The sequence below is a fragment of the Chenopodium album genome, chromosome 15 (assembly GCF_948465745.1).
Source record: "Chenopodium album chromosome 15, dcCheAlbu1.1, whole genome shotgun sequence".
In the NCBI taxonomy this organism is placed as follows: domain Eukaryota; kingdom Viridiplantae; phylum Streptophyta; class Magnoliopsida; order Caryophyllales; family Amaranthaceae; genus Chenopodium; species Chenopodium album.
This window is the reverse complement of record NC_137848.1, coordinates 31,983,147-32,010,177: the sequence shown is the minus strand read 5'-3', so window position 1 is coordinate 32,010,177 and position 27,031 is coordinate 31,983,147. Positions and strand designations below refer to the sequence as shown.

Sequence of the window (27,031 nt, the reverse complement as noted above, 5' to 3'; positions counted from 1 at the left end):
TAGTAGGTAGGGCCACTATAAGAGAAAATGCAGCATGTACCTGGAAGATGAGGCAAAGGGAAGAGAAATCTCTACCTTAGGTATCCTCTTTATAAACTTACACTTGAATATAAGAAATTCATAAGGTATTAGATACCATTAATGACTCACTATATGCTCCTATTTCAGGAACCAAGTGAGAAGAGCTTACCAAGTGGATGTGGATATACAAGCGGAAGAAGAAGACAATCATTCCGAAAAGGCTTGTAATCACATAGTTTGTCTTGACATAGAACTTGTTATCAACCATTATAGACACCTAAAAATGTCTCCCCAAAACCAAACCCGATGATGAACAACCTTTCACTTCCATTATTGGTCGGGTTGCGTATTTAATCCCGAGAGTGCTTAAAGTCCATGTTCAATCAAACTCAGCTCACAAAATAATCAATGGATCAGTCCTGATGTTTAGACAAAGCATAGTCCAATTTGTATTTTGGCCCGAACCCTTTATAATTCATTTCGTATTATTATTAATTAATCCCAATTAATGAATAATAAACCTAAATAACTCGAAATTATGAAACGGCACTTAAAAAAACCGAGCGTAATTAGGTTAAAAGTGAATTTGGACGCAAATATGGAAAAACTGTACACCGTGTCACGGCGCCACGTGCCGCGCCACGGTGGACATTGCCACGTCGCGACATCCATTGTCGTGTCACGGTACATATACCGTGACACGGGATTTGTCTGTGTGCAATCCGCGAACATTATTTCATGCGCTTTATCCATCTGAACATATTTAGGGCAAAATAGTGTCCTGCGTCTATACCGTGTCACGGCAGCCACTATCGTGTCGCGGCAGGCATGTCGTGTCACGGTGCCCCAAGATTAGGGTTTTATCTTTTTAGGGTTCCGTTTGTTCCCTCTACTCATTTCCTCTATGAATATGAGCTTCATTTCTGCAGTTCGGGGCATCAAATAGTCATCTATTCTCTCTTCTATGCTCTAGCCTAAACACTAGCCTACCTTATTCTTCCACAATACTTCCCCCAAGCACTCCAAGGAGTCCGTACTTTACCTAAGGTTCTGTCCTTAAACCAAGACGTAACAGTAGAACTATTTGAGGGTTTGGCCCCAAATAAACTTTATTTAATTTAATTTAGTTATTGTTTTATTAATTTCCTTGAAGTTACTAACGCGTTTATTATTTTGTAGTTGCAAGCAAACAAAATCAAAGTAAGGAATCATGTTCCTTTTATTCCTATTATTTTTCTAACAATTCTTATTATATTTGTCATATATTAATTGTTGGATTATTGTTAAATTGCTTCCAATATTAATGTTTATTTTATTATATTTATGATCACCATATTGCATGTATAAAAGGGAATACGTAATTGAAAATCACGCCTAATAAGATAATTTGGACAATCGATTTAGGTTCCTTTTTAATCTTGTTATTATTTCAAGTGATCACAATATTTTAGAATTATATGTTGCATTAATATTTAACCAATTTAGCACAATAATAGTTTGGAGCAAATTGAATATTTGTTTGCATGCCTTTGAGATCGCAAGAATTAGTTTTCATTATAAGAATCGAGTAGAGGTCAATATGGGCGAATGTGACTCCGTGACTCACTTCGTACCATCATCCTCGATTCTCCTATTTTGGTTCCGAACCATATGGAGTTAGTAATCTCATGGATTATGAATGGGGTGTAACCTTCACGGGTCAATTGTTGTTGCCTATCGTTGTCCCTTATTCGTGGTTGCCTTTTATGATCCATGAACGGTTTACAAGTTCCTTAAAAAAACTTGTTGGCGGCTCTATTATGTCAATACCCACTTCCTATGAGTGCGAATCATATTCATACATGCTTAACGTAGGCGTACTTCAAACGACGCCTACAATTTGGAGACTCTACTGGGGAGGATTCTTGGTTATTTATCGATTTAAGTGATCGGTATTTAATTGAGATGAATGAACGAGACTTGAAAGATTCTTGAATTGTATTCCTGCGATTTAATTGGCATTGTAACATATGCATATGCATTTTAGCTTATCTATTTTGCCACAATAGTACGTGTTCTACGTATGTGGCTAGCCCGGGGGATTTAAGCTCTATCAACCCAAAAACGCTCATGGCAATAAGGGTTCATCTGAGTTTTTAATTCCACCCAAAACATGGAGTCGAGTTCGGTTTCATCACAAACTCGCGGAGCCGCCCATTGGCATACACCCTCAAGGGAAGCTGCCTTGCTAACGCGTCCAAACTCTTAACCATGGTACCCTTTGACACTCAAAAGCTTGACCATAATGGAACATAGAACTTGACTTTAGGTTGCGAAATTCATTATATCATGCGTGACAATGTGCTTACATGTGCATTTTTTTTTTACTTTTTATTTTTATTTTTATTTTTTCTATGATTAAACCTTTTTTTTTAGAGTCGAGTCATAGCTTTTTTTCCTTTTTTTTTTAGTCAACCCAGATTTTTATTCTCGTATCCTGCACAAGCGTCAACTTGGTTTGGTTATAGCCGGAGTTCTAGAAAGTGTTACGTGTCATGCTACCTATGGATCTGTAGCCTCGAGTTTTATCTTTCATTTGGCGTTGGTTTTGTCCCAATAAGAGTCACAAATCAAAAGTTATAACCGATATACTACAGCAGCCTTTCCAGTTTACGTGTCTTTTAAGCGTCAACTTTCTTTTTTTTTTATATATCTTTTCATGTCAAGCTAGTCTTAGCCAAGTCCTTTAATCCGTGTCAACTCTTATAACATAGGATTATAGATTTTTATATTTATTTATTTATTTATTTATGCCCATGAGCCCTAACTCTTCTAGAATTCTAGTCCTCTTCCTAGTTTCTTGTGATTTTTATGCTAACCTTAACATGTGTTCTTTGTCTTTGATTTTGGTTGATCTTATTTAAGACTAACGATTGTCAATTGACCATTTTCACCTAGTAAATACAATAAACATTAAAATTGGACAAAATTAATCAAGTTAGTTTGCCTTTTTTATTCTTCCGTGCTATTTTTGGTCCTTACGTCAGTCATTTTTATACCGTTTACATGTCTAGCCATACGATCATACCATGAATCTTATAACATCACTTAATCACTCACGAGTCAAGTATAGTCCACACACTTTCTTTATTTTCCGACTCGAGTTGTGCACCATGTCGTTTATGATCGTATACTAGGTTCATGCACCTCTTTCTTCCATCATAAAAATGAGTGGATCAGAGTTTGTCTTACCTATTTTAAAATGTCTATCTTTCCCTCTTCCTTTCTCGATTTTGATCAGTGCGTCAAACCATTAAGTGAATTTATTTTATTTCATAGTACTTGGTCAAGGAGCAGGGGTAGATTAATACGGTTCGAGTCATTACCGCAATAATCTCTTAGGTCTAAGAGGCGTTCAAAGAAAACTTTGCCATCTCCACATTACTTATCACCTTCAAACTACTTTCAATTCGTTCCAAAGGCCACTAAAGAAGATATTGAGAACATCAACAAATCCATCGAGGCACTGTCTGCCATGATGCAAACCCTTACCACTAGGGTCACTACCATGGAACAAAACAAGGTCACTGTTGCTACCCTTGATAAATTGAAAGAACAGATGAGCAAGATTTATGAGGATTTCACCTATGTGGATGATGAGGATCATTTATGGCACTCATTTGTTCTCTTTTAGGGTGATTTTAGATTGCTTTTATAGCTCTTTTCAATCCTTTTTTCTTAGTTTTGCTCTTTATTTCTTTAGTTTGCACTTTCCTTAGTTGATTTTCCATTTTCGTGTATTTCTTGGTTTATTTTGTCTTTTTCCCTTTTATTTGTTAGTTTTCTTTCTTTTTCAGGTTAAGATCGTTGTCCAAGGATTCCCGAGGTTTCTTTCCGGGTTTCGCATTGTTTGGGATGCTTAGTGTCTTCCATTTGAAGCCCAAGTATGGAGATGTGCAAGTTCCAAGTTTCCTTATGCCTTGCATTCAAGCCGTGGGGGCACCAATTTTGGTGTTGAACCCACCACCAAGGTGTTTAGAATCTGCCATGCTCCGTGTTCATCAAGCTCACCAAGTGGAGCGCACGAGGAGCGTTAAGTTGAAGGGGAAGAGCGCTGCCCTGCTCCCAGGTGCGGGCGCGTGCGAAAATGGCGCGGCCGCGCAGTACGGTGGCACGGGCGTGCGGTGCTCTAGAGCGGCCACGCCTGTTGCTCCCCCTATTCTGTACCCTTTTTTGCGCGGCCGCGCATCTTCTTGAAGAAGGCCGCGCTTGTACGGGTGTATTTTGGACGATCTAGCTAACTTCTCTTTGTTAGCTTTAATATATATAGATTTTCCTTCTATTTTTAGAGATTAAATGAGAGAATTTTTAGATTAGAGATTTTTAGGGAGAGAATTCATTGAAGAATTTTTGAGATTAGAGAAATTTTCGAAGATTAAATAATTCATTAGAGAATAGTTTAGAGAGAGAAACTCATGGTTGATGATTGATTCTAAGCACATTTCCTTTGATTTCATCAAAGTTTGTAAGGATTTCTTTTACTTTAATGCAATCTTTAGCTTTTGATTTCAATTATTTTGTTGATTGTTCAAGTTTATTGATTAGTTGATTGAATTTGTTTGATTGAAATGATGATGACGAATTTGTTGATTTGCTTAGTTTTGATTTTGATTTCTTCCATGGATAGTGAGTAGTTTACTTGCTAGGGATGCGATGAAACATGTTTGAGTGATGGATCATAGCTAATTGGGGGTTTTTAATTGATTTAGCATTGTGATTAAATTGGTTGATTGATTTTGTGCATGTGTGTGATTAGTTAAAGAGTAGCTAACTTTAATTGTCATACTAGATTGCATTGTGTGCTTACATTGATTTGTAGCTCGCACTTGTCGATTGAGCTTGGTTAGTGACGTTCCTACTTAGAGTCTTCCGTAGTTGACGCTAGCTAGAACTCTAGGAGATATCTTGTTGTTCTCTTTTGATTGCATTGTCTATCTTTCATCGCAATACTCTAGCTAATCAATCTCCAACGTGATTAGTGTGTGTCCATTGCAAGTACATGTGGATCCTAAATCCCTAGTGTCTTGATATATTGATTTACTTGGTTTGATTAGTTAAATTAGATAACCTACACTACCATCTCACCTTTCGAAGTAGCTTGACATTGGCCATAGCAAACTTCCCCCCATTCCTAGTGGTTCGACCCGAACTTGCCCTATTACTAGGTGTAGGTTTGGTTATAAATTTAGTTTGATTGGAGGAATTTTAGTTTCCAATGACCTAGAATCCACCTTCCGTCAGTGGAACAGCCTCCCACTCCTTTAAATATGAAGGACAAACTCCCTGAAAAGTTCTCCACTGTTGATATTCCAAAATTCAAGCCTAACAACAATCCAATATTCCATTTGAAGGCATTCTCTACAACCATGGCTCTCAAGGGATTGGACATAACACTCTTCCCTACGGTGTTCCCTCTCTCCTTAGAACGTGCTTGCCAACAATGGTTTTATTCCCTAAATGCCAAGCATACTACAACTTGGCAAGATGTCACTAACAGTTTCATGAATCGTTACAAGTGTAACATTCAAACCAAAACTTCTGAACGTGAACTCTCCATTCTCAAACAGAAAGAGAATGAAGGTTTCACCGCTTATCTGAACAGGTGGAGGGAAACGGCTGTAATTTTGGTAGATCCTCCCAAAGAGAAAGAGATGGTTTGCCTCTTTATCCATAATCTAACTCACAAGTATAAGAAACATCTCAAATTTCTTCCACTGAACACTTTCGAAGCGGTATATGATATCGGCATCAACATCGAGGACGAGCTATTAAAGACTGCTGGTAGTAACAATAGCAACACATGGAAAAACAAGAAGAACGACCTTCCTTCTTCTTTGTCTTCTAAGCATGAAAATACTTCCAACAATATAAGCCGAGTTGATCTTAATGAAGTGTTAGCTCTTGATGCTCAATTGCCCAAGAAAAGGAGAACTTACACTCCTTTAGGAATGACTAATTATGCAGCCTTTGATCGCCTCTACAGTCAAGGCTTGATCACACCTATTGGGCCATTTCTAGAGCCAAAACCTGAAGAAAGGAGCGCCAAATGGAATCCGAATGCCCATTGCAAGTACCATCAAGGAAGGGGTCACTCTATCGAACAATACTGGAATTTTAAGGACGCCATTCAAGACTTAGTAGATGCCAATAAACTTCCCGTCCCTCCAGGTGGTAAGAAGTGACAAGCAACAATAAAGACAAGGTGCACGGCGAGCCCTTCGCGCGAGATTTTATGATTTCTTCTTTTTATTAGTTTCCCTTTCCCCAATTCAAGTCTAACATAGATTTCCCTTTCTGTAATTTGATAATTTTGTTAGCTTATTCACCATTTTCATCAATAAATTGAGTATTCTATACATCTCGATCATTTATAAAAAAAAAAGAAAAAAAAAAGAAAAAAGAAAATCAATTTCTTAACCGAACACAAGGTACACCAATGATTTGACGCACCTTTGCAACCCATTTTTTTCACTAACCATTCAAACATACACTCCATTTCTTGACACAAACTATTTTGATCCTCGTCTAATGTTTGGCCTTCATTTATTCAACCCACATTCTCCTAACCCCGGGATGGGAAGGTGTGCAATTTGTGTAACATTCAGAAAGCAAGTTCAAATAATAATAAAAAAAAGAATAAGTAAATAAGTAATAATGTCTAAAGGCAAGTGTTCTAATGTCTTGGATACGAACACGTCTTGAATTGCGTCTCTCATCGAATTCTTGGTACCGTGCCTAAGAAACATGAATGCTAAGTTTTTGATGGACCGCATGATTCGAGATTGCCTACATTGATTAAAAAGAATGAAAAAAAAGAAAAGAAATTCAAAACAAAAAAATATATGAAAAATAAAACTTGCAAAGTCCAAATTTTCAAATACACAATTGCATATCTTAGGGGCTTCTCTCTGGTCTTGAGCGTTTTACCCCTTTCTTCCTTAAGCCATCAACTTAACCACATTACAACCCTTGAAAGACCTCCTTGAGGTGTACATACACTTGTGCAATGTTCGTTTAGGGCTACGTTCATCCTGATTCCTAACGGATACGTAGGCAGCCTCACAATAAGGTGCGGCCTCATTCATACTCACATTCATGTCAACATTCATAACCACACATGATCGAGTCATGTCCAATGTTTATCCCTACCCATATAGAGCTAGACTTGGGGGCTTGAACCACATCACTTAGCTCTTCCAGCCTAAAAATTCATCATCTTTGACTCTTCTCACATCTATTTCCATCACCACAGCCTTTGCAACCAGTCTTAGTATCACATTCACATACATCTTTCACATATACATAGCCATATCATCTTTCCCTTAGGAACCCTTTATCATGAAATCTTGTTTCCCTACCACACATACTTCATTATCTTTCAAGACAACATTTATTAGAAGAAACATTGTATACTTGCTTAGCTTCCTAACCCGAGCAATGTTCATTGTTTCATGCATCGCATAATGTGCTTCGCAACATTTATATATCAATGATTATAATCATACAAAGCAGATCATGATTAGCTCCTTGACCTAAGCAACGTTCATTGTGCAATACTCAACAATCACTTCATCTATATACGTGCTTAGCTTCCAGACCTAAGTGACGTTCAAGATCGTTTCTTTACACCATATATGATGCTTAGCTCCATGACCTAAGTTCATTCATCTATCGTGTCACATGATGTTATTGTCCTTAGCCTCCTGGCCTAAGAACATGCATCATGCATACATTATTTTCAAGACAATCAATTCAATTTATACGATTCATTTCGAATTGCTCAACGAGGAAGTTCAAAACTTCTTCCCTTTTTCATGTCTTTTCTTTTGAGGAAGTTCAAAATCTTTTTCAAAATTTTTTCATAGAGGGAAAGTCGAAAACAAAACTTTTTTTTCACGTCTTTCTTTTTCGGGAGAAAGTCGGTACCCTCCACTCATGACAAAAATGATGAAATTTTTTTGCTTTTGCATCTTCATTTGTTTGTGTCTGCACACACACTCAAATCATACACATACACACACACACTCACAAGTCATACACATGTCAAGTCAAGTTTGGTCAAGTCAGTTGGTCAAGTCAATCGCAGTCTATAAGGGTCCTCTAGCAAATTTTATTTTACAGGTCTCACCTACAGCCCACGTTCGGGGACAAGCGAACCATCTATAGTAAACGTTCGGGGACAAGCGAATCATTTACAGCCCACGTTCGGGGACAAGCGAACCATCTACAACCCACGTTCGGGGATAATCGAACCATTTACATCCCACATTCGAGGACAAGCGAAACATCATCATTTTTCAAACATTAGTGATTCACGGCGTAAGTTTCTCGATACACAGAGAGTTGCAATCTCATCATCAGACAAGTTTTTCCTCAAGCATGAAAAATTTTCGGTCATTGCCACCTTTTAAGGCGAGAAGTTAAAGATTATTTCACAAAATCTTCACCTGGTGGATTTCTTCAAGAATCGAAAGCTACCAAACTCATTTGCCACCGATACACTAGTGTCAGAAGCTACCGAATTAATTTTTCACCAATACATTGGTGTCAGATACCTATCGAACATATTTGCCACCGATACACTGGTGACTGATAAGCATTCTATCTCTACTCTTTTATATGTGGAACTAACGTTTTCTGCACGTATCGGCGTATAAAAAGTGATTTAGGATCGTAGAACTTCTTAAATCATTCTCCGTCCCTATCGACTACTTTGACTATTGTTTTTGAAACTGACGTTTCTACAAACTCAGTCAAAGTGGGGGCTTCTGTAGATACCTAAAAATGTTTCCCCAAAACCAAACCCGATGATGAACAACCTTTCACCGCCATTATTAGTCGGGTTAAGTCTGGAGTGCTTAAATCCATATTCATTTCCAATACATTTCATAAACCAATCTAATTCCTAGCTCAATTCCTTAAACAATAACTTACTTTCCACTTTCCATGTCCACATCACAAAACTGAGAGAAACTTTTGATCCAATTATTATTTGGTTGGATAGGGTTTGAAAATATATTTACAACGATATATTATAATCCCAAATCCGAGTTATAACGAATAAGTTATGGCCAAAATACTAAATCGAGCCCAAACCGAATCTAAGCCCACCTTACCTACGACCCAATGATCATGTGGAGGGTCCAAAGGATTTAATCCCATTCCTAAACCAATTAGGATTAATTGGAAGATTCTATAAGTTTCTAAAAGATCTTAATTATCCTTTATGAAAAGATAAGATTAAAGAGTTTGAAATTGAATTAAACTCCACTTTTTGAAATTCCTAAATCTATTCGAATTGAAAGACGTTCAAAGATGGTCAGATATGATTTTTGTGCCTCATATTTTTTTTTATCTAAATCTTAGATGGTTGGATATCCCTTGAAGTTATATTTTCAATGATATATTATAATATTAATTCCGAGCTATAACGAAAAAGATATAAAAGAAATACAAAACTCTATCAAAAACTGACACCGTCCCACTATTTCGGTTATATCCTTTATTCTAAAAACTATTTTAATCTGATTTCTAATAGGGTTAGAAATTAGACATCAAGAGCTTTCCAACGACATTTTATGTATCTTATTTCAATATTTGGATCAAAAGATATGATAAAACCAAAAACCGCAAAAACTGCTGCCTATCGCAAGAGTTTTATTCTGATTCGAATTCGGATTTTATCTTAATTCTTCGACCTTTCTTTTTTTTTATAAATAGAAGTCATATCACCTCTTTTTCAATCATTAACAAGCTTGACCACAAAATCATCTCTTCTCCTCTTTAGCCTAAACACTAGCCTCCCTATTCTTCCATAATACTTCCCTTAAGCACTCAAATGAGTCCACACAATACCCATAGTTCTATACTTAAACCAAGGCGTGAAAGGTACAATTAACTTAGGGTTTGGACCAAATCAACTCTACTTTTTATTTAATTTAATTGTTTCAATTTGATTAACATTTTTATTGAAGTTACTAACAATTTATTTCATGATGTAGCAATTTAAAGGAGCACGCGAAATGTGAGTAATTAATTTATTTAATTACTTATTTTATTTTAATATTGCTAGTAACATGATTAGGTTTATTATTATTTGATTTGACTAACGATATTATTGTTGAATTGCTTCCAATATTAATGTTGATTTTATTCTATTGTTATTATGATCTTTATATTGCATGTTTAAAAAGAATATGTAATTGAAAATCACGCCTAATAAGATAATTTGGACGACCGATTTAGGTTCCTTTTTAATCTTGTTGTTTAATCAAGTGATCACGATATTTTAGAATTATGTGTTGCATTAATATTCAGCCAATTTAGCCTAATGTTAGTTTGGAGAAAATTGAATCTTTGTTTGCATGCCTTTGAGATCGCAAGAATCACTTTTCACTATAAGAATCGAGTAGAGGCCAATACGGGCGAATGTGACTCCATGACTCACTTCATCCCATCATCCCCGATCCTCCTTTCTTGGTTCCGAACCATATGGAGTTAGTAATCTCATGGATTATGAATGGGGTGTAACCTTCACGGGTCAATCGTTATTGCCTTTTATTGTCCCTTATCGTGGTTGCCTTAAATGATCCTTGAACGGATTACAAATTCCTTAAAAACTTGTTGGCGACTCTCTACTTTATTTGTCCCTAATCGTATACGTCAATTCCCACTTCCTATAAGTGTCAAGCATATTCACACATGCTTAATGTAGGCGCACTTCAAACGACGCCTAAAATTTTTTAGGTCATCATCGGGTTCAGTTTTGGGGAGACATTTTTAGGTGTCTACAAAAGCCCCCACTTTGACTGAGTTTGTAGAAACGTCAGTTTCGTAAACGATAGTCAAAGTATTCGATAGGGACGGAGAATGATTTAAGACGTTCTGCGACCCTAAATCACTCTTCATACGCCGATACCTGCATAAAACATTAGTTCCATAGATAAAAGAGTAGTAATAGAATGCTTATTTGACAACAGTATATCAGTGGCAAATAAATTTGGTAGTTTTATATGCCTGAAGAAATCCACTGGATGAAGATTGTTGTAATGTTTTCCATGCTTGAAGAATGTTGATAGATGATATAATTGCTGACTTCTTCGCCTCGAGAGGTGGCAACGACCGAAAACTTGTCTGATGATGAGGTTGCAAGTCTCTATGTATCGCGAACCTTACAACGTAAATCGTCTCCGCTTTGGGAGATGATCACTAAAAAAATGATGATGGTTCGATTATCCCCGAACGTGGGTCGTAGATGGTTCGCTTGTCCCCGAACGTGGGTTGTAGATGGTTCACTTGTCCCCGAACGTGGGCTTTAAATGGTTCGCTTGTCCCCGAACGTCGGTCGTAAACGATTAGACCTTAAAGCCGACTGTCCGACCGTATTAGGTACTTGAAATGTGACTTTAATGCTTGCTACGGGTAAAATGGTAAATTTGGTACCATTTAAATATCAGATATAATTTCCCGCGAGTTTTCGGTGAAAAAATAACTGACAAAAAGCTGCTAAAAGCCATTCAAACTTTGTCAAAGATGCCTGGAATATGCTTGGAATATTCACTGGAAAAGTCCCTGAGGTGTACAGGTCACGCGTGTGCACCGTGTCACGTGGCTTAGTGCCGTGACACGGTATAATTTGTCGTCAAACGGCGTACATTTATTTGACGCGGCGTTTTATCTTTGCTGCGGAATTAGTAAAAAATGCCAGGAATATTCGCTGACAGTTTTTAGGAGCACGCTCGTGCACCGTGTCACGTGGTTGGGCGCCGTGACACGGCAGCTTCTGCCGTTACGCGGCATTCTTTTTCGTGATGCGACATTTTTCTTCCTGTAGAACTACTCACGCGCTTCTTTTTTTTATTATTTTTTGTTGGTGTTTTGCCGCGTGGCGTCAAGTGGTATCGTGACACGGCACCTAGTACCGTGACGCGGCATGGTGTACCGTGTCCCGGTGCCTTTGTTTTGTCTTTAAATTCAAAAAACGCAGTTTCTTCCCTATTTTTCTTTCATTTCTTCGCTGTTCGAGTTCTAGTTTGTAGCTGCCGCAGTTTTTCAAGCTCGACTCACTCATTTCTTCACCGTTTTCGCTCAAATTTCTTGCAAACTTCGTCGTTTTCGAATTCTTACAAGGATCTATGTAAGTTTCCTTGCCTTTTGTCTCAAATTTTGCTGTAAATGAGCCATTTTTGCATGAAACCCTTAAAAAATTAAATTGGGGGTTTTTTATTTTGAGCTTTTATGTCGAAATTCTTGCCATGAATTAGCTTATATATGAATGTATGTTGGTTTCTGAGAAATTTGTTGGGTTTCGATGAGTCTAACTCACCGCAAAAATAAAACCCGAGCCTAAGGAAAAAAACTCACAATTAATATAACCAAAATGCATAAATAACAAGATTAGAGAAAAGCCAAAATTACCATTGAAGCGTACTTCGCTCGACCATAGGAGCTCTTACTTGAGAAAGCTAAGCCTCGCAAGAGCAACGGCCTCCGAAGATATCCACCACAACACAATTGCAAGGGGCTCTTACTTGGAGGTTAGCCAAGTCGGACCAAAACACTACTCGAGTAATTAATGAACTTATAGGTTTTTTTCCAAGTGGAGATGCCTAATTGAGTTCTTACTGAAGTGAGTTTTCCCAATTCCCAAATGGGATATTTATAGGGAAACTCAAGTGAGAAATTCACTCTCCCATCAATGTAGGAGAGTTGGTAAAATCAATTTTCTCCTTTTATTTTTAAATCAAAAATAAAAGAAAATAGCCAACAACTAATTAATCAACAAGTGGCATTCTAAGAGGAGGGGTTAGGTAAGGACCACAAGGGAAAGGGGGGGACCAATACTTGATCCCCAAGGCTCCCAAAACCGGCTCCCTTATTGCCAAATGCGCCAATGGCCTACTGCCACGTGGAAGGCAAAGCCTTGGCACCCAAGCAGCTTAGCTGGCGCTTGGTGTGCGTGGCTGGCCTGCTGCTATGCGCGGCTGTGCGGCTGGCCGAAGCCTCATGCGCGCAACGCTGCTAGCAGTGCTAGCACACTAGCGCACTGCTAGCTCAATGCTGCTGCTGCCCCTGAACATGCTAGCATAGCTTGCTAGCCATGTGCTGGCAGCCTTGCTAGCAATGGTATGCTAGCATGCCGCACCACCAGCCAGCCAGCCTAGACTCGGCTTGGTGCGCATGCTATCCACCTTGCTATACCAAATGCCCCTAGCACTCGGTTCTCTCGGGCCATTACGATGCTAGGGGTATTTCGGAAAATTGTTGATTTATTATTGATTTTACCGTCTCGTCTTTTATTTATTCGACTCAACTTGCGACGCTCGGTTTCGATGCTCCTAGCTCAATTTTCGGCGTCTAAATATTTAATACTCGAGCGACTCATTAATTCCTTCCAAATTAATTCGTCATGTCGGATCGTTAGTTGCTTGGCTGTGACCCGAAGGGTTCAGTCAAGATTAAGGTGTAATATTAATTATGCATTAATATTACTGATCGGAAGCGGCCTCCACCTAGGCATTCCAATCACTTGAACTTACTTAATAAATAGCTTTCCAATAGCTCCGAACCCTCTATCGGAATAATACACTTGTTCGAAGGACACCATTCCTTTCAATCTCCCACTTGTGAAGAACCAAGTGTGCTTTTAGTGTATAGCCTTTTTCCTATGTCACTTAATGTCTCTTCATGAACTATAAGGTAAGATTATTCCTCATCCTTATTACGTCCAGAAGTGTTTCTCAAAATCCGAGTTTGACTGTCTATAAACAGATGATTTCTAAAATCCATCCGAGCACAACTATGCATTTTCATAGTCTCGCTCTTCGGGAGGCCTTGTAAACAATGAAGACATGTTCCCTATTGTTAGTACGGGGACATTCCTGGTCTTGTATTGTCAGCTTCTCTTACTAAGAGGACCTAGCCATCCGAGTGTTGTCATTATAATCTCCATGTATGGCAGACGTTTGACTAACATCAAAACGGACTAGTACTCAAACAAGAGAACTCACGATACTCATGGTCGAGGAAAGATGTTCCGATAGCCATAATGAGAAGTATACTTATGACGATTTTTAAACCTCTTAAAGTATTCTCATAGGTCGATTCAGTATGGTTGTAAACCAATACTTGTGCAAAAGATTTATGACAATCAAGTCCTTGTAGCACAAGAAACGGTGCTATAAATCAAACTACACACTAATCTTAATCGGTCATTAATCGTTCATCATTTAAATGACCTCGCTTAGGGATAATTTTCGATTATAATATTCAATGTTCACTTAATAGGCATTTCTTTATCCAAGACTAGTCTTGATACCCTATTTTGAATATTCTCATAATCAAATGGACTCAATATTTAATTCTAAACCACAATTAAATAGAAACAGAGTGATAAAATTGCATGAAAATAAATTACTCCAAAACCTGAATGGTTCATCTTAGTGTCTTACATTAAAATGTTCAAAAATTAATTAAAACACTAAACATGGAGATCAAAGCCAGTCTCCCACGTGCCTGATTCCCATTGGCTCAACGTGCTTGTTGTGCTTCACTTGAGGCAGAGGTTTAGTAAGTGGATCGGCTACATTGTCGTTTGTTCCAACTTTACAAATTATGATTTCACCCTCTGATTTCCATTCTCTTATCATGTGAAATTGCCGCTTGACATGTTTGACCTTCTGATGTTCCCTTGGCTCTCTAGCCTGAGAAATAGCTCCATTGTTGTCACAATAAAGGGCTATTGGACCCTTGATGGAGGGTAAAACATTAAGTTCACCAACAAACTTACGAATCCAAACGGCCTCCTTAGCCGCTTCAACAGCTGCCAAGTATTCGGCTTCAGTTTTAGAATCTACAGTTGTGCTCTTCTTGGCACTATTCCAACTAAACGCTCCTCCATTTAGACAGAACACATATCCAGACTATGACTTGAAATCGTGTATGTCTATTTGGAAGCTTGCGTCGGTATAACCTTCAAAAACTAATTCTTTGAGCCACCATATACTAGGAATTTATCCTTATTCCTTTTTTGGTACTTTAGGATATTCTTGGCTGCAGTCCAATGTGCCTCTCCTGAGTCTAATTGGTATCAGCTCGTAGCACTCAAGGCATACGATACATCTGGCCTACATGATCGATCCAATAAGCGAAGCATATGGAATCTGATTCATCTTTATTTCTCGCTCATCAGGTGTCTTTGGACACTGCTTCTTGCTTAGGGTTATGCCATGTGACATGGTTAGGTGACCTCTCTTAGCCTCCTGCATACTCAATCGTGCCAGTACCTTATCGATATAAGTACTCTGGCTTAATCCAATCATCCTCTTAGATCTATCCCTATAGATCTTGATGCCCAATATTTACTAAGCCTCACCCAAGTCTTTCATTGAAAAACATTTTCCAAGCCAGGACTTTACAGACTATAACATCGAAATGCTATTTCCAATGAGCAATATGTCATCGACATATAAGACTATGAAGGCGATGTCACTCCCACTGACCTTCTTGTAAACACAAGATTCATCTGGATTCTTGATAAAACCAAACTTACTAATGGCTTCATCGAATTGTAGATTCCAACTTCTGCTAGCTTGCTTTAGCCCATAAATGGACTTTTTAAGCTTACATACTTTCTCAGCATTGTTTTGGTCGACAAGACCTTCAGGCTGTGTCATATACATAGTTTCTTCCAAAATTCCATTGAGGAAGGCGGTTTTGACGTCCATCTGCCATATTTCATAGTTGTAATATGCAGCAATCGCTAGGAGGATCCGAACAGATTTAAGCATTGCGACCGGAGAAAAGGTTTCATCGTAATCAATACCATGAATTTGTCTGTAACCTTTTTCTACCTTTCTAGCTTTGTAAATGAATACATTTCCATCTTTGTCGGTTTTCAATTTGAAAATCCACTTACATCCAGACTTGATTTCTTAACATGGAATCCATTTCAGATCTCATGGCCTCTTGCCATTTAGCAGAGTCGGTGCTCACCATCGCTTGTTGGTTGCCTGTTTGTCTCCATCCATTACCAGGACGTCCTGATTCGCGTTAATACAACACCAAGATACCTAACATGTTGAGCTCTCGGCCTCTACTGTAACACCCCAATAATTCTCCCTTTTTCCAAACCACTTAATTTAAATAAAAATAATGGAGAACCATTGGCATGTTAACGCCACGTGTTAAAACGTTAAGGCTTTATCAAAGTATTGCAGCGGATATCCAACTTAAATCTTAAAATAATATAATTTAGAAAACCAATAAGTCAAAGCTTACAAATTGGAACCATAAAGGCCCTTATTAAACCAAACTAATATTTAAAATCCCAAAACATAATTGAAATAGTAAAACATAGATAAGTTCAACACAAAGAACGAATACTCTCAATCACACCAATCCCTTGACAATGCGTATGTCAAATCCCCGAACCTCACATCATCAAGCTAACCTGTGCAATACTGCTCCCCAATAAAACAAGTGTAATAATTGGACCATCACAGGGTCATTGAAAGGCGAAGGCCATGACCAAAAGAAAACACGCACAAAAGCACACAATCAGCAAAGTTGAGTACATACAAGCTACAACGTACAAAACCTAACATGCTCAATTAAAGTAAATAAACATACAAAACGAATTCATTGATCAAGACTCCACACTTAAACAATTCAATTGACTCAACACACTTAGTAACCAGTTCCAAACACTTGACAATTTATATTTAGTTTGATTAATTTAATTTGGAGTAAGCAATAGACGAGGTTGTCCAACCCACCAAATCATTTTGGTCCCAAATGACCGTTTAAAATAAAATTTTAGCTCAATGTAAGAATGGGCGTGACTGTATTCTCACAAAGTTAGTCTAGGATCTCACAAAGAAGTGCACACTTTCCAGAGTTTTATTGCTCATCCTTGTTTCACTTTACGTGATTACAATTTTAATTAATAGCTGACTCATTCAAGTAGACCATACATAACAATCATACATCAATTCACTTTTAATCTTATTTAGGACAATGGTGATCACATCACAAATTTACCTTTAATTCCTTTAAACTTCCAAATTATCCAAAATTGTTGAACTTAGTCAACCCACCTAGCCATTTCGGCTTAATCCACTTTTACTCAACATACTAACAAGTCATGCTTGAGTGATAAATAAAATAATAAAACCTTGTGGAATAATTAATTAATTCATTCCAATTAAACCATTCAATTCCAACCCTTCAACAATCCAAATGTGGTTAATAAACCAATCCAATAAAAATATGCTTGTATCAATATTCCATACAAACAATTAACCCAATATAATTCAACATGCTTGCATCCATAATTCCATACAAACATAATCGATTCACCAAAACATGTCTCATAAACATAAGCACATGAATTAATTAAATGTATAACCAAACAATTTCCATCCAAGAGTTCTCTAAACATGAAACTAAGTTATTTCTTTTTGGTACCTAAACATGATACTACTTACAACGAAGTAGACATGTACGTACCTCGTATAAACAATCCTTTGTGCCACTTTTAATCACTTAAAAGTCTCCTAGGGAATAATCACTTCCTAGAGAACAACCAATAACAATAAATTAATACTCAACCAAATTTCTAGCAACTTAAATTTACTTTAGACTACTTAAAAAAAATCTGAAAATTATTTAAAAACCCTTAATTAAACTCCTTTTTAATGGGTAATCATACCCTTTAATTAAAATCACAATTATACAACTTTAAATAAAATTCCAGCATTTTAAACTAATCAAAAACCCTTTAAAACTCAAGGATAAAATTTAAAGCATAAAAAAAACTTCGTTTAAAATCAAAAACTGCCCGAAAATCATATTTAGAGGCTGAATTTGGCCACGAGAGGGTGGTGCTCACTACCAAAGGTAGTAAGTCTTTCTTAATACATTGTTTCCACATGGAAAACACTACTTTTTTTTATCAAAATCGGATGTGTTCAGAACCTAATCGAGATTAAAACGGGATTAGTATTAACGAATGGAAATCTAAGAATTAAAACACGAATTTACGTGTTCAAAATATTCTTGGATTAACTTAAACTAATCAGTAGTTATAATCACCAAAATTTCAAACATCATTACTATAAAAGTCCTAAATCAATTGTTCGTAAAAACCCTAAAATCGTGATTTTCAATAAATAAATACCCTAGGTTATAAAATTTACAAAATCTGAAAATTATGACATTTATAAAATCTGAAATTATAAAGTTTAATCATCAAAATACAATTTGATACTAATTAAATTAATTTCAAACAATAAAATCAAAACCCATAAATCAATAATTATAATTACACAAATTAATAAAACAAAGGAGAAAATAAGACTAACCTTTTGTGTGGGGAAAATTTTGGGGATGTATGGGGTATTTATAGGGGAGGGAGTTGTAGGGTAAGTAGCAGTATTGGGCCTCATAAAATTAATGGGCCCTTTAGGTAAACGTAATGGACTAGGCTTTGTTTGTATGGCATAGATTGTAGAATGAAAGCTCATAAAATAATTTTTACTAAAATAATTATCGACCCAAATTAATAATTTGAAAGTTTTTAAAATAAAATCCGGAAAAATACAAATAAATATTATAAATAAAATAAATTTTCATTTATAAAATATTTAAAAATACAGGGGATTACAATCTACCCCTCTTAAAAGAAGTTTCGTCCCGAAACTTAGCACAAAATCCCTTAAATTGTGAAACTTTTGCATAAACCCATTTCAAAATTTTCAAAATTATTTTGCTAGAATTCCAGTTGTGTCATAATATTGACACTAATATCTTATCACCATCCCAATTTACGCACTTCACTTGATACGTAAACAATAAAATAGCTATGAATAGCATAAAAACACCACAAAATAGCATAAAATAAGGCAAAAAGCGCGAAATTATACGCATTCTACCCCCCTTAAAGAACAAGAGTTACGCCCTCGTAACTCACCTCATCAAATAACTTAGGGTATCTCTTTCTCATATCGTCCTCGGTCTCCCAAGTAGCCTCCTCATACTCTTGGTTTGACCAAAGAACTTTAACAATTTTCACATCCTTATTGCGCATACTACGCACCTTATGATCCAAAATTTTCACAGGCTTTTCCTCATAAGTTAAAGTCTCATCCAACTGAATCGATTCAGGTTGTAGCACGTGCTTAGAATCAGGAACATACTTTTTCAATTGAGAGATATGAAACACATCATGCATTTTCTCAAATTCCATAGGTAATGCCAATTTGTAAGCAACTTTGCCTACACGTTCCAAAATTTCATAAGGACCTACATACTTGGCACTCAATTTGCCCTTCTTTCCAAATCTCATCACTCCTTTTGTAGGTGAGACTTTCAAAAAGACCTTATCACCCACATTGAACTCATCATCTCGCCTTTTCAAATCGGCATAACTTTTCAGCCTATCTTGTGCAGCCTGGATTTTTGAACGAATCAACTTCACTTTGTTCACCATTTCCTCAATATACTCTATTCCTAAAACAAGATTCTCGCTATAGTCATTCCAACATACAGGACTTCTACACTTTCGACCATATAATGCTTCGAAAGGTGCCATGCCAATGCTAGCATGGTAGCTATTATTGTAAGAAAACTCAATCAAATCCAATTGATCCTCCCAAGTACCTTGAAAATCCAAGGCACACGCCCTTAGCATATCCTCCATGGTTTGATTGGTCCTTTTAGTTTGTCCATCCGTTGCTGGGTGGAACGCAATACTCATTTTCAGTGTTGTTCCCAAGTTGGCTTGAACCTTTTGCCAAAATTTGGACAAGAACCTTGAATCTCGATCGGAGATGATGTCCTTAGGCACTCCGTGTAATCGAACTACATTCTTCACATAGACCTTTGCCAATTGTTTCTTCTTCCATGTTTCCTTTATTGGAATAAATATCGCAGACTTTGTAAGTCGATCTACAATCACCCAAATAGTGTCATTGCCACTTTTGGTTCTAGGCAATCATGTGACAAACTCCATGGATATCGAATCCCATTTCCAACATGGAATCTCCAAAGGTTGAACCTTGCCCATATGTCTCTTGTGATCAATCTTGACCCTTTGACAAGTCAAACATTTACTCACAAACTCAGCTACTTCTCTTTTCATATTTGGCCACCAATACAACACTTTCAATTCCTTGTACAACTTGTCTCCACCCGGGTGTACAGAATATGGAGTATTGTGGCTTTCTTCCATGATTTTTCTCTTTAAATCCTCACTCTTTTCTGGTATACACCATCTTTCTTTGTAACTCAAACTTCCATCATCATGGATCTTGAAATCTACATTCTTCCCTTGGCTCATTTTCTCCTTAACTAATTGGATTCCTTCATCACCTTTCTGACTCTCTTTAATTTCATCCAACAATGAACTCCCAAGTGAAAGAGCACTTAACCTTGATTCTACTTCACCATAGCTCACAACCTCTAAATTCAAACGCTTCATATCTTCACATAACTCATCAGGCACGATTAAAGCATTCACACCATGACTTGATTTCCTACTCAAGGCATCCGCAACAACATTTGCTTTCCCTTCATGGTATTCTATGTTCACGTTATAGTCATTGAACAATTCCAACCAACACCTCTGTCTCATATTGAGATTCGTCTGAGTGAAGATATACTTGAGACTTTTGTGATCCGTAAAGATCTTACACTTTACTCCAAATAAATAATGTCTCCAAATCTTCAATGCAAACACTGCAGCCGCAAGTTCAAGATCATGTGTAGGGTAATTGATTTCATGAGATTTGAGTTGGCGAGAAGCATAAGCTATCACCTTCCCATTTTGTTGCAACACACACCCTAATCCATTCTTTGAAGCATCACTATATACTTCAAATCCATCACTTCCATCAGGTAAGGTTAAAACAGGTGCAGTGGTTAAACGCTCTTTAAGAGTTTGAAATGCTTGTTCACACTTTTCATCCCATTTAAAGTTACTTTCCTTCTTCATCAAGGTAGTTAAGGGTCTAGCAATCTTCGAGAAATCCTTCACAAACCTTCTATAGTAGCCAGCTAGTCCCAAGAAACTCCTTATGTCAGACACATTCTTAGGCGTAGGCCATTCACTCACTGCTTGAACCTTTGTTGGATCCACAAAAACACCTTCTTTAGACACATAATGTCCCAAAAATGCAACCTTCTCTAACCAAAACTCACACTTTGAAAACTTAGCATACAACTTATTGTCTCTAAGAGTTCTCAGCACGGTCCTCAAATGCTCCTTATGTTCTTCCTCACTTTTCGAGTATACCAAAATATCATTAATAAAAACAACCACAAACTTATCCAAATACTCATGGAATACTCGATTCATCAAATCCATAAAGATTGCATGTGCATTGGTCAACCCAAAAGGCATAACTGTAAACTCATAGTGCCCATATCTAGTCCTAAAAGAAGTCTTAGGAATATCCTTATCAGCAACTCTTAGTTGATGGTACCCCGAACATAAATCAATCTTGGAAAACACACTAGCTCCCTTCAATTGATCAAACAAATCATCGATCCTGGGCAGTGGGTACTTATTCTTAATCGTCACATTATTCAACTCCCTATAATCAATGCACAACCTCATGCTCCGATCTTTCTTCTTCACAAATAAAACAGGTGCTCCCCAAGGAGATGCACTTGGCCTAATATACCCTTTATCCAACAATTCTTGCAGTTGCACTTTCAACTCTCCCATCTCAGCAGGTGCCATTCTATATGGTGCCTTAGAAATTGGTGCCGTTCCAGGAACCAAATCTATTGTAAACTCTAATTCCCTCTTTTGTGGCATTCCAGAAATCTCTTCAGGAAATACATCCAAAAACTCATTCACAATTGTCACATCTTCCACATTCACCTTATTACTCTTTTCCAAGTCTTGCACACAACAAAAGAATAAAGGATACCCTTTTCTTACAAGTTTTGACAACTTCATTGCAGAAATAATTCCCATACCTTTCGGTTTCCCAAAACGTCTATAAGACACTGTCTTTCCCAAAGGACTCCTTAAATGAATCTTCTGTATCTCACAATCAATCTTAGCTTTATAAGTGGCCAACCAATCAATTCCCAAAATAACATCAAGGTCACCCAACTCAAATTCTATAAGATCTGATGGAAAATCAGTCTCTCCAATCCTCAAAGGTAAACCCTTATGCATCTTGGTGCACCTCACGACTTCTCCAGTAGGTAAACTAATAGGCAAGTCAATCGGATTCGGTTCAACTAGTCCTAATTGTTTCACAACAGAACTAGATATAAAAGAATAGGTGGCTCCAGAATCAAATAAAGCTTTAAAAGAAATAGAATGAATAGAAAAGTTACCAGTGACAACATCAGAAGACCTTTCAGCTTCCTTCTTGCCATCACAAACAAACGACCTGGAGTGACATTCTTTCCTTGATTCCCAGAGTTGTTGTTGCCAACATTTCCGTTCTTTGCATTCCCATTTTGACCATTCGAATTCCCTCGATTGCTTGTTGAAGTAAACTTGTTCCCATTCCCTTGTTGCTTCAGTTTGGAGAAACACTCAAACTCCCTATGGCCCTTCTTGTTACAGAACCTACACACAACCAAGTTCCCATCACAATCCTTTCCAGGATGATCCTTCCCACATCTCTTGCAGTTGTAATGCCTTTCAGCTTGGCCATTAGGTATAGAAGATCCTCCATTGTTTTGAACATTCCTATTCTGGGAATTCTCATTTCTTGGCTTCTTAAAGTTACCTTGGTTACTCGAATTTCCAAAATCCTTACGTTTTTCTCCAACACTTCCACTTCCACTCTCAGGTGTACTCCTGACATTCAGACTGTACAGGTGCGCTGCTCTCCCATAAACCTTATCAAGAGTCTTAAAGGTCTTTCCAACCAAGTCCTTCTGTAAATGTTTAGTCAAACCTTGCTCAAATCTTTGAGCCTTCAACTCCTCAGTAGGCACTACTTCAGGAGCAAATCTCGACAAGTTCATAAACTTGTTATAGTACTCAATAATCGACATATTGTTCATTTGCAGATTGATGAACTCTTGAGCCTTTTGCTTCCTTAAGAATGGTGGATAAAACTTCTCCCTAAGTTTGGTTTTGAAAGCCTCCCAACCAAAATTAGCCTCAGCACGAAGTACATTTCCATTATCCCTCCACAAAATATCTGCCTCTTCTTTCAAATACATGGAAGCTTGATCCACTCTCATATTCACAGGACAATTCAAAACAGCAAAGATCTTATCGAACTCCCTAATCCAATTCTCCAGAAAAGTTGGGTCTCCACCTCCCTTAAAGTATGGTGGTTTGACCTGAGCAAGCTTCTTAAACATCTCACCTGCAGGATTAGGATTATCATTGCGGTTTTGGTTCAAGTTCTCAGCTAGAAGCCTAATAGCATCATTGTTAGCCATCCTCCTTCTCTGCCTAGAAATATAACGCACTCTTAGGCCAACGTCGACACAAAAGAACTCTACTTGCATAACACCTCACATTCATAAAATATATTAAGGTAGAAAGGTGGGCAAGGCCACACGATCGCCTCTAATAAGTCACTTTTAAAGGAAATGATTATTAAATATTAATCATTCCTACGCACAAGAAAAATAATTCCCTTGATTCGATCCCCTCCAAAATTCAAGCATTAAGTAAACAATATAATTAACTAAACATATATTATAAGTCACATAACTACATGCTTCACATAATAATTATTTACACATGTCACATAGCACAAATCATCACATATAATTCCATATTACATGCTTTAAACCTTAAACATGATACTAGGCGATCACAATAAAATAGCACCGTTAGGTAAAACATAAACAATTAAATAATTTGCATAATTATTTCATACAATAATAAAAACGAAAAAGAATTAATTACAATGCATATAGAAAGAAATAATCTATCTGATACGCCCTTTCTAAAGTTACCCAAATCTCACCGATAAATAAAACAAGCAAAGAAGTTAAGAAAATAAAATAAATAATTATATTCATTTTATTTCAAATAATTTAGTAATTCGAAAATAAATAAAAAAATTAAATACTTTTTTTTTTTTGAAAATTTAAATTAAACTTTAAATAATGTAGTTGAATCAAACTGATTAGATTTAAAACGTTAGGCGCCTAAAAACTTTAAAATTGGCTATAGTGGTAATAAAAATCTAACCAAAGCTCCCAGATACCACTTTGTAACACCCCAATAATTCTCCCTTTTTCCAAACCACTTAATTTAAATAAAATAGTGGAGAACCATTGGCATGTTACCGCCACGTGTTAAAACGTTAAGGCTTTATCAAATATTGCAGCGGAAATCCAACTTAAATCTTAAAATAATATAATTTAGAAAACCAATAAGTCAAAGCTTACAAATTGGAACCATAAAGGCCCTTATTAAACTAAACTAATATTTAAAATCCCAAAAAATAATTGAAATAGTAAAACATAGATAAGTTCAACACAAAGAACGAATACTCTCAATCACACCAATCCCTTGACAATGCGTATGTCAAATCCCCGAACCTCGCATCATCAAGCTAACCTGTGCAATACTGCTCCCCAATAATACAAGTGTAATAATTGGATCATCACAGGGTCATTGAAAGGCGAAGGCCATGACCAAAAGAAAACACACACAAAAGCACACAATCAGCAAAGCTGAGTACATACAAGCTACAACGTACAAAACCTAACATGCTCAATTAAAGTAAATAAACATACAAAACGAATTCATTGATCAAGACTCCACACTTAAACAATTCAATTGACTCAACACACTTAGTAACCAGTTCCAAACACTTGAAAATTTATATTTAGTTTGATTAATTTAATTTGGAGTAAGCAATAGACGAGGTTGTCCAACCCACCAAATCATTTTGGTCCCAAATGACCATTTAAAATAAAACTTTAGCGCAATGCAAGAATGGGCGCGACTCCATTCTCACAAAGTTAGTCTAGGATCCCATCTAACTTTCATTATAAAATAAAAATGTACATACCAAAAGAGAAGAGGACATGTTGATCAAACAAGCCTCGAAAAGCCACGGGCTACCACCGTTTACCCCAACCCATAATTGTCAGTACTCTAGAAGTGCACACTTTCCAAAGTTTTATTGCTCATCCTTGTTTCACTTTACGTGATTACAATTTTAATTAATAGCCGACTCATTCAAGTAGGCCATACATAACAATCATACATCAATTCACTTTTAATCTTATTTAGGACAATGGTGATCACATCACAAATTGACCTTTAATTCCTTTAAACTTCAAAATTATCCAAAATTGTTGAACTTAGTCAACCCACCTAGCCATTTCGGCTTAATCCACTTTTACTCAACATACTAACAAGTATTGCTTGAGTAATAAATAAAATAATAAAACCTTGTGGAATAATTAATAAATTCATTCCACTTAAACCATTCAATTCCAACCCTTCAATAATCCAAATGTGCTTAATAAACCAATCCAATAAAAATATGCTTGTATCAATATTCCATACAAACAATTAATCCAATATAATTCAACATGCTTGCATCCATATTCCATACAAACATAATCAATTCACCAAAACATGTCTCATAAACATAAGCACAAGAATTAATTAAATGTATAACCAAACAACTTCCATCCAAGTGTTCTCTAAACATGAAACTAAGTTATTTCTTTTTGGTACCTAAACGTGATACTACTTACAACGAAGTAGACATGTACGTACCTCGTATAAACAATCCTTTGTGCCACTTTTAATCACTTAAAAGTCTCCTAGGGAATAATCACTTCCTAGAGAACAACAAATAACAATAAATTAATACTCAACCAAATTTCCAGCAACTTAAATTTACTTTAGACTACTTAAAAAAAATCTGAAAATTATTTAAAAATCCTTAATTAAACTCCTTTTTAATGGGTAATCATACCCTTTACTTAAAATCACAATTATACAACTTTAAATAAAATTCCAGCATTTTAAACTAATCAAAAACCCTTTAAAACTCAAGGATAAAATTTAAAGCATAAAAAAAACTTCGTTTAAAATCAAAAACTGCCCGAAAATCATATTTAGAGGCTGAATATGGCCATGAGAGGGTGGTTCTCACTACCATTGGTAGTGAGTCTTTTTTAAAACATTGTTTCCACATGAAAAACACTACTTTTTTATCAAAATCGGATGAGTTCAGAACCTAATCGGGATTAAAACGGGATTAATATTAACGAATGAAAATCTAAGAATTAAAACACGAATTTACGTGTTCAAAATATTCTGGGATTAACTTAAACTAATCAGTAGTTATAATCACCAAAATTTCAAACATCATTACTATAAAAGTCCTAAATCAATTGTTCGTAAAAACCCTAAAATCGTGATTTTCAATAAATAAATACCCTAGGTTATAAAATTTACAAAATCTGAAAATTATGACATTTATAAAATCTGAAATTATAAAGTTTAATCATCAAAATAAAATTTGATACTAATTAAATTAATTTCAAACAATAAAATCAAAACCCATAAATCAATAATTATAATTACACAAATTAATAAAACAAAGGACAAAATAAGACTAACCTTTTGTGTGGGAAAAATTTTGGGGATGTATGGGGTATTTATAGGGGAGAGAGTTGTAGGGTAAGTAGGAGTATTGGGCCTCATAAAATTAGTGGGTCATTTAGGTAAATGTAATGGACTAGGCTTTGTTTGTATGGCATAGATTGTAGAATAAAAGCTCATAAAATAATTTGTACTAAAATAATTTTTGACCCAAATTAATAATTTGAAACTTTTTAAAATAAAATCAGGAAAAATACAAATAAATATTATAAACAAAATAAATTTTCATTTATAAAATATTTAAAAATACGGGGGTTACATCTACGACCTATGTAGGGTAACGGACTAAGCAATTGCATTGTCGGTTTGACTTTGCACATTTTGAAAGGAATAGTGTCCTTCGAA

At 36.3% G+C, this 27,031-nt stretch overlaps 1 protein-coding gene across 1 annotated transcript in view; it reads right to left on the bottom strand.

The window, feature by feature from the left end:
* The window catches only part of LOC145581059 (uncharacterized), a 68,900-nt gene extending 45,419 nt beyond the window's left edge, over window positions 1-23,481 (bottom strand). Inside the window, exons 1-5 of the mRNA XM_081638129.1 lie at window positions 22,434-23,481; window positions 21,744-22,380; window positions 21,450-21,608; window positions 20,095-21,338; window positions 19,031-20,007 (exon numbers count right to left, since the gene is read on the bottom strand). Of these exons, the coding sequence (XP_081494255.1) occupies window positions 19,031-20,007; window positions 20,095-21,338; window positions 21,450-21,608; window positions 21,744-22,380; window positions 22,434-23,481 (4,065 nt within the window). The remainder of the gene's footprint in view (window positions 1-19,030; window positions 20,008-20,094; window positions 21,339-21,449; window positions 21,609-21,743; window positions 22,381-22,433) is intronic.
* Window positions 23,482-27,031: the final 3,550 nt, after the last annotated feature.